At 44.4% G+C, this 12089-nt stretch overlaps 1 protein-coding gene across 13 annotated transcripts in view; it reads right to left on the bottom strand.

The window, feature by feature from the left end:
* The window catches only part of CALD1 (caldesmon 1), a 710639-nt gene that overhangs the window by 419703 nt on the left and 278847 nt on the right, over positions 1-12089 (bottom strand). For 12 of the 13 annotated variants that reach the window (XM_060245823.1, XM_060245825.1, XM_060245821.1 and 9 more), the window contains 6 exons: positions 10474-10517; positions 10295-10373; positions 8910-9047; positions 6786-6881; positions 1153-1233; positions 703-736 (listed from right to left, as the gene is read on the bottom strand). In XM_060245823.1, the coding sequence (XP_060101806.1) occupies positions 703-736; positions 1153-1233; positions 6786-6881; positions 8910-9047; positions 10295-10373; positions 10474-10517 (472 nt within the window). Of the gene's footprint in view, positions 1-702; positions 737-1152; positions 1234-1458; positions 1579-6785; positions 6882-8909; positions 9048-10294; positions 10374-10473; positions 10518-12089 lie in introns of those variants that run through there. The other variant, XR_009555757.1, reaches the window with a different exon arrangement.

Here is a 12089-nt window from a genome sequence, read left to right as displayed (position 1 = left end):
AGAATAAATGTCAGATGTCTGAGAGCCGCAAGGCATGAATGTCAGATGTCTGAGAGCCGGGAGGGAGAGACAGGGAGGGAAGAAAGCAGATAGGAGGGGCAGAGGTGGAAATAAAGCAACTTTAACTTTAAATGCATTCTCCAAGCTGCCAGCTACCTTGGCTTGAAGAAGTGATTTAAAGAGACAAATGCCTTTTCCAAGCTGGCTGATGGGACAGTGGGGGGTTTTAAGAGCCACGCAATATGCATGAAAGAGCCACAGTTTGGCCACCCCTGCTATATAGACTAAAATACCAAGCCAGAGACTTTGGGTAACTTTCTCCTAGAAGACTCTCAGAGCTTCATCTCTTGTGCTGTGGCCAGATCCTGTTGCTTAGTGATCAAAAATGTAAATCTCTTGTAATGGAAGATATGCTATAACTTGTTTTTATTCATACTAGATTTTTTATCCTTTTTTATACCTCAGATTTTATCTTTGTATTCTCATTTATCTTTGTATTCTCACTGACTATTGTTGTGAACTGTTATTGCTGCTGGCTTCTGCCGTAATAAATGTTTGGACTGGACTGGCATCTTCTTGGGGTCCCTGCTTTCAACCATGCCCTGCTGTATGTACTCCCTTGTTCATACCACCATCAGCTGCCAAAATCAGGAGGACACAGACTTTCTGATCACAAAGAGAAAAAATACCCCTCTCACTTACCATTGGTCTCTGACTTTTTCCCTGCTGCTGTTACCTGTATATTAAAGAGAGTTGCACAAGTTGAAAGATCAGAGAAATATCTACAACAGATAAATATCTACTCTACAACACAGAAGAAGAGAAGGAGAAAGAGGAGGAGGGGGAGCTTGAATTTATACCCTGCCCTTTACTCAGCATCTCAGAGCAGCTTACAATCTCCTTCCCTTCCTCTCCCCACAAACAGATACCCTGTAATTGTGAGGCAGGTGAGTCTGGGAGAGCTCTTTTGAGAACAGCTCTTTGAGGTCACACCAGCAGCTGCATGTGGAGGAGTGGGGACTCAGACCCAGGTCTCCCAGATCTGAGTCTGCGCTCTTAACCATTAAACCAAACTGGCTCTCCTTCAAGAGCTCCACCACCACCACACCACCACTGAGCTGCCCTAGATCGATGCCAAACCTGGAAAGGTACCTTTGTGGGAGACGAGGCCTTTTCCACCGACTGCTTCTCCCAGAGGTTGCGTTTGCCGGACACATCTCCAGGTCTTAAGTCCTATTTCAAGTTGAAAAACAAACCAATGAGTTTGAGGAAAGAAATTATGCGTAGACCTATATAAATTTAGATAAAGCCGATTAATGAGCACCGAGGTGATGCTTCCTTTGTAACAGTCCCCTTTTAGCCAACTGGACTTGAAAGTGCATAGAAAGGCGGTTCAGATTGGGAGTGTAGGATCAAGGCTTTCATAGCTTGGCAAGGTAGCGTGTAAAGAGATTTTACCTGACTAGTTCAACAGAAAACAGCCAATCCAAGAGAAGAAGAGAACAGCTGATAGCTTTTTCAGGAGATCCAGTCACGCTGATCACAGTGGAAGAGAGAAGAAAGACAGAAAGCGACTGACTGAGGAGGAAAGAAGGGATTGAGGGAAAGGACAGGTTAGACTCAAGTTACTCCTCTGAACTCCTCCACAGGCCGGTTACTCCCAATGATCAGCCAGAAGATATGAAAATACTCTTTTCAGGGGGCCTCTTTTAACCCGCCCAGACAAAAGGTTCGATAGCTAACAGCATGTGAATTGCTTTGCTCAATCAGACCAAAGGTCTGTCTAGATACTTTTCTCGGACAGTGGATAGCCAGATGTTGGGGCAATTGACCATTTCTCTGCTTTCCATTTTGCATTTTGTAGATGAGCTTGCATCGCATACACCTGCAGCATGGTTTGGAATACACAAATTATACGTATGTGTCGTCAAGTTTCAACTGACATAAAGCAACCCCCAGCAAGGGGCTCACAAGGCAAGTGAGAAGCAGAGGTGGTTTGCTGTTGCCTTCCTCAGCAGAGTCTTCCTTAGTTAGCCCCCCATCCCTGCTTAGCTTCCAAGATCTGATTAAGCTGGGCTGTATCATGCCACCTTTCCTTCCCATGCTGATTTACTAATGCATATCTGACATCAGGAAATGTGTACATGTTCTTAACTATCATGAACATTAACTACTTATAAAATTTCTACTTAATGAATTAGTGTGGCTGCTAGATCTTCCTGTTTCCAGCTGGATGTAGGACCATCAATCTTAGACAACAGGAATTTGCCATCTTGACATGCCCTGCTACTTCAAGTGGTCCATCGGGCCACAGTATGCAGAAATATGGTTTGGCACTTCAACAATCTACCTAAGAACATACGAGATGCCATGTTGAATCAGGCCAATGGCCCATCCAGTCCAACACTGTAACTCGGTGGCAAAAAAACCCAGGTGCCATCAGGAAGTCCACCATTGGGGCCAGGACACTAGAAGCCCTCCCACTGTTGCCCCCCCCCCCAGCACCAACAATAAAGAACATCACTTGCCCCAGACAGAGAGTTCCATCTATACCTTGTGGCTAATAGCCACTGATGGACCTCTGCTCCATATCTTTATCCAATCCCCTCTATGCTGGCAGCCGCCACCACCTGTGGCAGTGGATTCCATGTGTTAATCACCCTTTGGGTGAAGAAGGTCTTCCTTTTATCCTATCTAACCCGACTGCTTAGCAATTTCATTGAGTGCCCACGAGTTCTCATATTGTGAGAAAGGGAGAAAAATACTTCTCCCTCTATTATGTTATACTTCTTCCTCCCTGGGCTTTAAGTGTGCCATGCTCTCAACAAAACAGGCATTTGTACAGAATGATAACAGATAACACAGAGATCAGAATTGACAGAAGAGCTTCATTGTAATTCATTTCCCATTCCCACCCCCGGTTGTTTCATATTTGTGTTTTGCTAAAAATTATACTGCAACCTTCTGTATTGCTACAGCCCCCTTTGGTTGATGAACTGCTGAAAGGATTTCAGTAAGTCTGCCTGAATCTGCAGTTCTGCAATGGTGCTGTACAAGAATAAGAACCTGGTTTCTAGTCCATATGGCTGTAGAAATAAGTCTTAGAGACACGTGGTTGAAAACCTGGAAAATCTCAGAAACTTTTTGTTTCCTATATATAGTGCATTATGTCAAATAGGTGCATGCAAACTTCCCCATTTCAAAATGTCACCCCTCTTGGCACGAAATTTGTGCTGCCTTCACACAGCATTTTGATTTTTTTTTTATTTCCAAAACAATATATCCACAACAATTCACATACAGATAGGTTTACACCAAAAAAAAAAAATAGTAACAAGCAGCCTCAGAAATATAACCTATCCCTGGCCTTCCAAATGGGGCTGAATGCAGTATCAAACCATTATCAAACATTTCTTCTTATCAACATTTTATCCATATTTATAATATCAGTAACATTACCTTTAACCTACAGTCATAGCTACCTTACTCCTTTTTTAACCATATATACAACTTTTCCCATTTTTTTATTGCTTCGGCTTTGGGTATCCCTTTTAACATATTTGACAGAATGTCCATCTCCGCGGCTTGTAGTGTTTTGTCTACAACCTCCTCTAATTCTGGACACTCTTTTTGTCTCCAATGCCTGGCGTATACAATTCTTGCCGCTGGTTAGGACATATATTATCAAATGTTCATCCTCCTGCGGTACTTCCTTCCTCACTAAAGAGAGTAACATAACTTCAGGTTTAAACTGCCAATTTATGTTTAACATCATCTTCAACATCTCATAAATTTTAACCCAAAATTTCTTTGCCTATTTGCATGTCCACCAGAGATGGAAGAATGAACCTATCTTTATCCCGCATTTCCAACAATTTGGGGGAGTTGACGCATTGATCTTGTTTAGTTGAACGGGAGTGATGTGCCACCTGTGGAATAACTTAAAAAATTTTTCTCTAAAGTTAATCAGCTTAATAACCTTGTAGTTCATTTTCCAAAAACGTGACCATGTTTCTAGATCTATGTTTTATGTCAAGTTTTTGGACCATTTCAACATTACTTCCTTGACAACTTCATCCTCCAATTTCATCTGCATCGTATAGTTATAAGTTTTTTTGATTATTTTGTCCACCTTATTTACTAAAATTTTATCAAAATCAAACTTGGGATTGGTGAACCCAATCAGTTTATCCTTATTAAATTTAGCCAGTACCAGGGTCATGGTCCACCAGTCTAACTTTATACCTTTCGCCTCTAATTCCTCTTTCCCGCTTATTCTGTCATTTCCGTCTAAAAGGTCTTGGTATCTGACTAACTTTGAGTAGTACCTTAACTGTGGCTGGATTGAAGCTTCACTAGGCGATATCCATCTCGGGACTTTATTGTATATTTTCTTTTTAAGTTTCAGCCAAACATTATATATCCCTTTCCGAATCAAATGATTAACAAAATACTTCTGAGTTTTCTCTGCATACCATAAATTGAAGTGCCAACCATTTTGGAGGTCAAAACCTTCTAAGGTTAGTATTCTTTTATTTTCGAGGCCTATCCAGTCACGCAACCAGACCACGCCACATGCCAGATGGTAGTTTTCCCAGTCTGGCAGACCTAAACCTCCATTTACCTTGGTGTCCATTAAGATTTTCCATTTAATTCTCGGTTTCTTATCTAACCAAATGAAGGATCTGCACATCTGTTCTATTTTAACAATAAACATTTTTCTAATTGCAAAATTAACCATTTGAAATAAAAACAGCACCTTGGGTAGAATATACATCTTAATCAAAGCAATTCTGCCCATAAATGACAGTTGCAAGGTACGCCATTTCTTTAACTTACATTCGAGTTCTTTTAAAAGAGGTTCATAATTGAATTCATAAATATTACTGCATTTACTAGTCAGGATTATCCCTTGCATTTTGATTTTTTTTAAACAGTGTATACATGGCCACATTGGTCCCATGATCTCCTTCCCCCAGTACTGGTACTAACCAAGGCTGAGAATCCTGCACAAAGTTGGAAAGTAATACCTGTGCTGTTTAAACGTTAAACAAATACACCTTCACTCTACTTGTATGCATGTCCCAATTAATGTTAATATTTCCTTGTCTATTCTCACTGATCGGCAATAATCAAACTGAGTAGGATGGCTGTCTCGGTTTATTGGGTTAGGGAAGAAACAACAAGTATTGACAGGATTATTCTTTAGTCTATCCTTGATTATATACTAAATGTAGATGTTTATAGTTCTGAATGGCATTTTCTTTTATAATATAATTGCATTGTCTCCTACTTGTTATTACCTAGATTCTTATGAACAAGTGCCTAATAAAGGTTTCAGTCAGTCAGTCTGGTCCCACAGGGTCACTGAAAGATTATATGCTCTTCCTCAGATATTAGTTAATTCAGAGGTATATTTCCAAGTGGCAAATCATAGAACTGGATGGGGCCATACAGACCATCTAGTTCAGGGGCGGCCAAACTCGCTTAACATAAGAGCCACATAGAATAAATGCCAGATGTTTTGAGAGCCATTAAGACATGAACATCAGATGCTTGAGAGCTGAAAGGAAGGCAGGAAGGCAAACAGATGGGTAAGGGAGGTGGAAAGAAAGCAAATGTAACTTAACAGAGAAACTATTGAAATTTACAAACACCAGCACAACTTTAACAGAAAGGAAGAAGGCATTTCCATCCACCATTCTTGGTATCCAGCTCTGCAAAACACCCTACAGACTACAAATTGCGGAAGGTCACAGAACAACCAGCACATTCCAGAGAACAACCAGCACAGTCAACAACCATCTTCCTTATCTTCACACCCCTTCCAACCCTCCCAGCAATCAACACAGAACAATGGTCACATTCCACAGCCAGTTTCCTTATCACCACCCTTCCAGGAAGCCCCACCAAACAATGGGCACATCCACAAACCAATTGCCCTTTCATCACATCCCCTCCAGCCTAGAAATAGCAGCTCTCCAGCAGCCCTGGCCTCACTCAATGCACAGCAGCCAAGAAGGTCTGAGCGCCTGCTCCGGCTGCAACGCCACTGAGGATGTTCTCCGCAGCTGAGAACGAAACGTCTAGAAGAAAAACTTTCTCCAGTAGAACACGGCACTTGAGCCCGAAAGATTCTACAAACCCTAATGATGATGCCAGCTGTGAAAACCTGAAATCTTTGGTAACTTAAATGCATTCTCAAAGCCACTGGCTGGCTTGGCGAATTGATCTGAAGAGACAAATGCTTTCTCCAAGCCGCCAATGGAGCAGTGAGGGGTTCAGGAGCCACATAATATGTGTGAAAGAGCCACATGTGGCTCCTGAGTCACAGTTTGGCCACCCCTGATCTAATCCAACCCCCTGCTCCATGCAGGATCATCCTAATTAAGTAGCCAAATCTTGTTGCTCTGTGGCAGGCGTCGTTGCTCAATGCAACCCGTTATACTTTGGGTAACGCCTGAGTCCCAAACTTCTGCTGAGAGCTCAGGATTCTCAATCCACAGCAGTGAAGGGGGAAGCCTGGGACAAGTTCAAAGCCAAATCACCAGAAAGACATGTGTATGAATCACCTCGCACCCAGGGCTGGCATCCTTAGCCCCTCAAGCTCCATTTCATTGACTTTTGTAGACTGACTTTCTTGCTGAGAACGAAGGTGGATTGCTGCTGTTGTGAGCAGCCAGGGCTCTTAGTACAAGGCCTACTGTAAGCTCTTGGAGGATTGGCTACATCAGGGGTGCAAAAAAAAAAAAAAGCCCTGCAAAATACTAAAAATAAACACTTACTGAAGGTTTTGGAGCAGGGGATTTGTTGTTTTCTGGGGTCTTAGTTAACCATTCATTGATACGACTGGAGACTCCGACCTTTAGTCCAGCAGTTTCCTGTAGAATAGTTGGGAGGTGTCTCAGGAATACGAATATACAAATAATTGCTAATACATTAGAATCACCAGGTTCCAGTAGTTCATGTAAACACACTCCTGTTATGGCGAGGGGGGGTGTCTTTTCTTTCACTTCTTTTTTTTTAAAACAAACATTTACTTATATGGTGACATCACTTAAAAACATAAGAGAAGCCATGTTGGATCAGGCTAATGGCCCATCCAGTCCAACACTCTGCATCACACAGTGGCCAAAACTCAGGTGCCATCAGGAGGTCCACCAGCAGGGCCAGAACTCCAGAAGCCCTCCAAGCATCAAGACTACAGAGCACCACTGCGCCAGATACAGCGTTCCATCGATAGCCACTTGATGTTGCACTGGACACGATGTTTTACAGATTATCATACACGTATGTGGGCAGCGCTGGCCCTAGGGCACATGGCACCCCAGGCAGGCTCCCTGCCCAGAACACCCGCTGTGCCCCACCCACCGCCAGCCCCCTCCCTTCCCTTCTGCCGTGCTCCATCGCACCCCCCCCCCCCCGCCGCTCACTGTGACAAGGCTGGGGCCTACCAGCTTTGAGGCAGCTGGAAGAGCTGCATTTTTTTAAGAGAAAGCGGGAGGAGGCTTCTCCCCCCTCCTTTCCAGAACCAGAAGTGAGGGGGGAGCGAAGCCTCCTCCAGCTTTCTCCTCAAAAAATTTGATGCAACCGCCTAGGCGAGTCAGCCCTGTGTGTGGGGAAACAAATCTTTGCTTCATAGAACTTAAAAACAAAGTTGTGGAAGGGGGGACAGGAAAGGACAACAGTATGCGTATGTGTGTGTGAGAGAAAAAGTCAGTACATCTGTTCCTTTTAAATATACATATACATAAACCAGGTTTCCATCCAATCATACAAAGTACCATATGCTAAAAAATTTCCTTATAATAATATAAAATAAACAGTGAGGTATTTAAAAACCAATCAGCAAGAGACCAAGTCCTGCCCAGAGGGGAGTGAGGGGAAAAGCCAACAGTGGGCAGGAGAGTTAGATATAACAAGGGATGAAGGCGAGCAGATGCCATTGAGTGCACACTGTAGGGATGGGCATGAACCTCTCCATGAATACGGCTGGTTCGTGGGTTTGCAAACCGAGGTTCATGCCCATCCCTATCCACGACCTTCCAGGTGGTTGTTGGAGGTTCATGGGGTTAATGGTGGGAAGCATTTGTTTCAGCACTCCCTTTTGTTCCCCTCTGCCTCCCCACTTGCAAAAGCCATTGAAAGGGAATGTTCCCTTTCAGTGGCTTTTGCAACTGGATGCTGCATGTGAGTGAAGTCCAAGTTGTGGGTTCACTCACTTCTGACCCCCTCCCTCCCAAGCAGTACTTCTTATTCTGTCAGAATTTCTACTCACTACTGTTTGGAATGCAGTGCCTAACATGCAGTGCCTAGCATGACAAATCAGAAGGGAGTCTCTTTGTGTGGTGCTATCACTCTGCTTCCAGCTTAAGATGACCCAGGGTAGAATTCTAGCAGGAGCTCCTTTGCAAATTAGGCCACACACCCCTGATGTAGCCAATCCTCCAAGAGATTACAAAAAAGAGCCTTGTAAACTCTTGGAGGATTGGCTACATCAAGGGGGTGTGGCCTAATATGCAAAAAAGCTCCTGCTAGAATTCTACCCCTGAGATGACCCAATGAATCGATGACCTCCAAAACATGCTATCAGTAATACTTTTGCTCAGGTCTTGCAAACGGAGGGCCGTGGCTTCCTTGATTCCAGTCAATCAATTCCATGCTGGGTCTTCCTCTTTTCCTGCTACCTTCAACTTTTCCTAACACTATTGCCTTCTCCAGTGACTCCTGCCTTCTCACGATGTGACCAAAGCAGAAGAGCCTCCGTTAAGCCATTTTAGCTTCCTGAGGGAGGAGTTCAGGCTTGCGTTGATCTAGAACCCACTTATTTGTCCTTTGGGCAGTCCACAGAATCCCTCAAACTCTCTTCCCGCACCACATTTCAAAGGAATCAACGTAGGACAACGTACCTTATTGGGCGTCCCCATGCCGGAGGGCGAGGAGAACACATTGCCTTTCTCCCACATGCTCTTAATGTTACGAACTCCCTCGGCAGGAACCGGGAGGTCAGAGGGGGCGGCCTTGACGGGCCGGGCAGCCTTTGTACCCTGCAAGAAACACCTGGTCGGTCACACTGAAGGTGCATGGAAATCATTATGACAGTCTGCACAATGTTATGGCGGTGGAGGGGAGGAGAGAGGTCTTTTCACCCTTACATTCTTGTGTGTGTGTAAGAAAAAACAGAGAGGGGAAAGAAAGAACCCAAAAACTGGCGTAAGAAACCTAAAAGCTTAATATGCAATTAAAGGGCCAAACATTAAAAGCAAACTGTATAATAAATCATAAGCAAACATACATGTACTTATTATAGAAAGCTATAACCATTTAGGGGCCTATCATTAGCCTCTATCCTTTGTACAGTCATAAAACCACAATGGGAACCCACTTAACTTAACCTGACCTGACGCATTTCGACCTACACTGGTCTTCTTCAGAGGTCAGAAAAGTAAATACATATACTGGCTCATAATAGAGAATACAATAAAACAACAGAGCAATGCTAGACCACAAGAAAATTTAATGAAGTGACAAAGGCTTAAAGATATTCTTGAGGCCTCTTATTCTACAGCCTTGTCCTAATCACAGGCATACATATTGCATCCAGTGTCTTATTGTATGCCTCACCACATGGTCCAGAATTGATCAAGGTAGGTGTAAGGTCAGAGCCTGTGTGCCAATAACTCCATAACTCTTGGCACAGAATAAGCATCAGAAGTTTGAGAGCCTCAAGGAAGGAAGGAAAATAGAAGAAGAATTGCAGATTTATACTCTGCTCTTCTCCCTGAATCAGAGACTAAGAGCGGCTTACAATCTCCTATCTCTTCTCCCCCCACAACAGACACCCTGGGGGGTGGGTGGGGCTGGGAGGGCTCTCACAGCAGCTGCCCTTTCAAGGACAACCTCTGCCAGAGCTATGGGTGACCCAAGGCCGTTCCAGCAGGTACAAGTGGAGAAGTGGGGAATCAAACCCGGTTCTTCCAGATAAGAGTCTGCGCACTTAACCACTACACCAAACTGGCTCTCTGAGGAGGAGTAGGGAGGAGAGATGGAAAGAAAGCAACTTTAAATGCATTCTCCAAGCCACTGGCTGCCTCGTTTTGCTTGGTGAAGTGATTTAAAGAGAAATGCCTTCTCCAAGCCAGCTGATAGGGCAGTGGGGGCTTCAAGAGCCACACAACATGTGTGAAAGAGCCAAATGTCGCTCCCGAGTCACAGTTCAGCCATTCCTGCTCTAAGCTGTGTGCACTGCTTGAAATGGTCAATCAGGGAAGTTCTGAAGCTCTGGAAAACTCACCTCAATTGCACTTGTGTACTGCTCAAGTCTGCTGTCGATCTTGGAGACAACGGCTGCCGCATGAGTAGGTTTCATGCCACTGCACAGAAACAGAGTGTTAGGAGACAGGTTAGAGCCTTCTCGCCCAACCCAGAATGCTTCTTTGCAGTGCTGCCTTGGGTAGCGTGAGGCCTCCTTACCTCTTTTGGGCAGATTTGTTCAAGAATTCCGCACGTTCTTCTATCTAAGAAAATAAGAAGAGAGGAGAAGTGAGGAAAAATCACCCAACGACGCGTTGCGGTTACCAAGGCAAGAGAGTCCGTTGAAAAGATCAGAAGGCGGAAGCATTTGTAGAGATGCAAGAAAGAGAAATGGAACGCAACACACAACACCTGGACTCCAACGTGAAGACTAAGCTGGTCATACTCTCTTCACTGCAAGAAAGCCACTTAGAGGCAGCACTGTCTTGGGATGTTGCAGTTCTGCGATAGGGGATTTCCGCCAGGCTTTTGGTTGAGGCAAATGGGCATCCTTTTCCTTATTGCCCATACCATCAGCTATCCTCCCCCACAGTGATCCGTCATCTGAATTATTATATCTGGGCCACTGACTGTACTCCAACCTGCACTATGAGCCCGCCCACCTTTGTTATATAGTACTGTGCTGTGTTGTTGTTTTAATTGCATTTTATTGGTTTTATTGCATTTGACTTGTTTTACTGGTTTTACTTGGATGTAATCGGCCCTGAGCCCGCCTGGGAAAGGGCAGAATATAAATTTACCAAAATAAATAAATAACTTTTAAAGCAAAAATTCATCAGCGTTGGCGATTCCTCAGTGGAACAGGCTTCCTCGGGAGATGGTGGGCTCTCTTTCCTTGGAGGTTTTAAAACAGAGGCTAGATGGCCATCTGACAGCGATGAAGATCCTGTGAATTTAGGGGGAGGCGTATGTGGGTTTCCTGCATTGTGCAGGGGGTTGGACTAGATGACCCTGGAGGTCCCTTCCAACTCTATGATTCTATGAAGAAGACGAAGACTGCAGGGTATTCCCAAAGGGCAGCTGTGCTCACCCATGGCAGCAAAAACAGCCATGAGTTTTAGAATCACAGGGTTAGAAGGGGCCATCCAGGCCAGCCCCCTGCTCAATGCAGGATCGGCCTAAAGCATCCCTGACAAGTGTTCAGCCGGCCGCTGCTTGAAGACTGCCAGTGAGAGGGAGCTCACCGCCTCCCTGGGCAGCCAATTCCCCTGCTCAGCTACTCTTGTGAATTTCCACCATTGTATAAAATAAAAGTTTTGCAGCATTTGTGGTGGCAGAAACTCTCATGGCCCAGAGCCTGCTGTGTTGGAGATGGGACTTGCAATTCAGTTGTTCCAAGGTGGCATTTATAGGGCACGTGCTGTTCTCTTGAGCGGCACATGCTTTCTACTGCCACAAGATGGCAGCATGAAACAGCATGATACAGATGGAAGGTGGAGAAAGTACATCTTAATATACGCCCCAGTTTAGAAATCCCTTCTTGCCTTCTCTTGGGTCAACTGACACAAAGACAATGGGACATTCCTAAAGATTGCAACTTCCTTAAAAAGCATTCGGACTGCATGCCAATTGCCACATGCAACAATCACACTGGAGCAGATGGATGTTGATTGTTACACGCGACAATCCACACAACTTCCATACTTTTCTTTCCTACACACTGTTTATCACCTCAGGAAACTCTTCACCCTTGAAGAAGCACAAAGAAGTGGGCATTTTGCCCTTCTCTCATTGCCTACATTTCTCCCTGTCTGCCGATCTATACCCATGCTTTT

The sequence above is a fragment of the Heteronotia binoei genome, chromosome 8, assembly GCF_032191835.1.
Source record: "Heteronotia binoei isolate CCM8104 ecotype False Entrance Well chromosome 8, APGP_CSIRO_Hbin_v1, whole genome shotgun sequence".
Classification (NCBI taxonomy): Eukaryota; Metazoa; Chordata; class Lepidosauria; order Squamata; family Gekkonidae; genus Heteronotia; species Heteronotia binoei.
The sequence above is the reverse complement of the archived record's forward strand: the minus strand, read 5'-3'. Positions and strand labels throughout refer to the sequence as shown.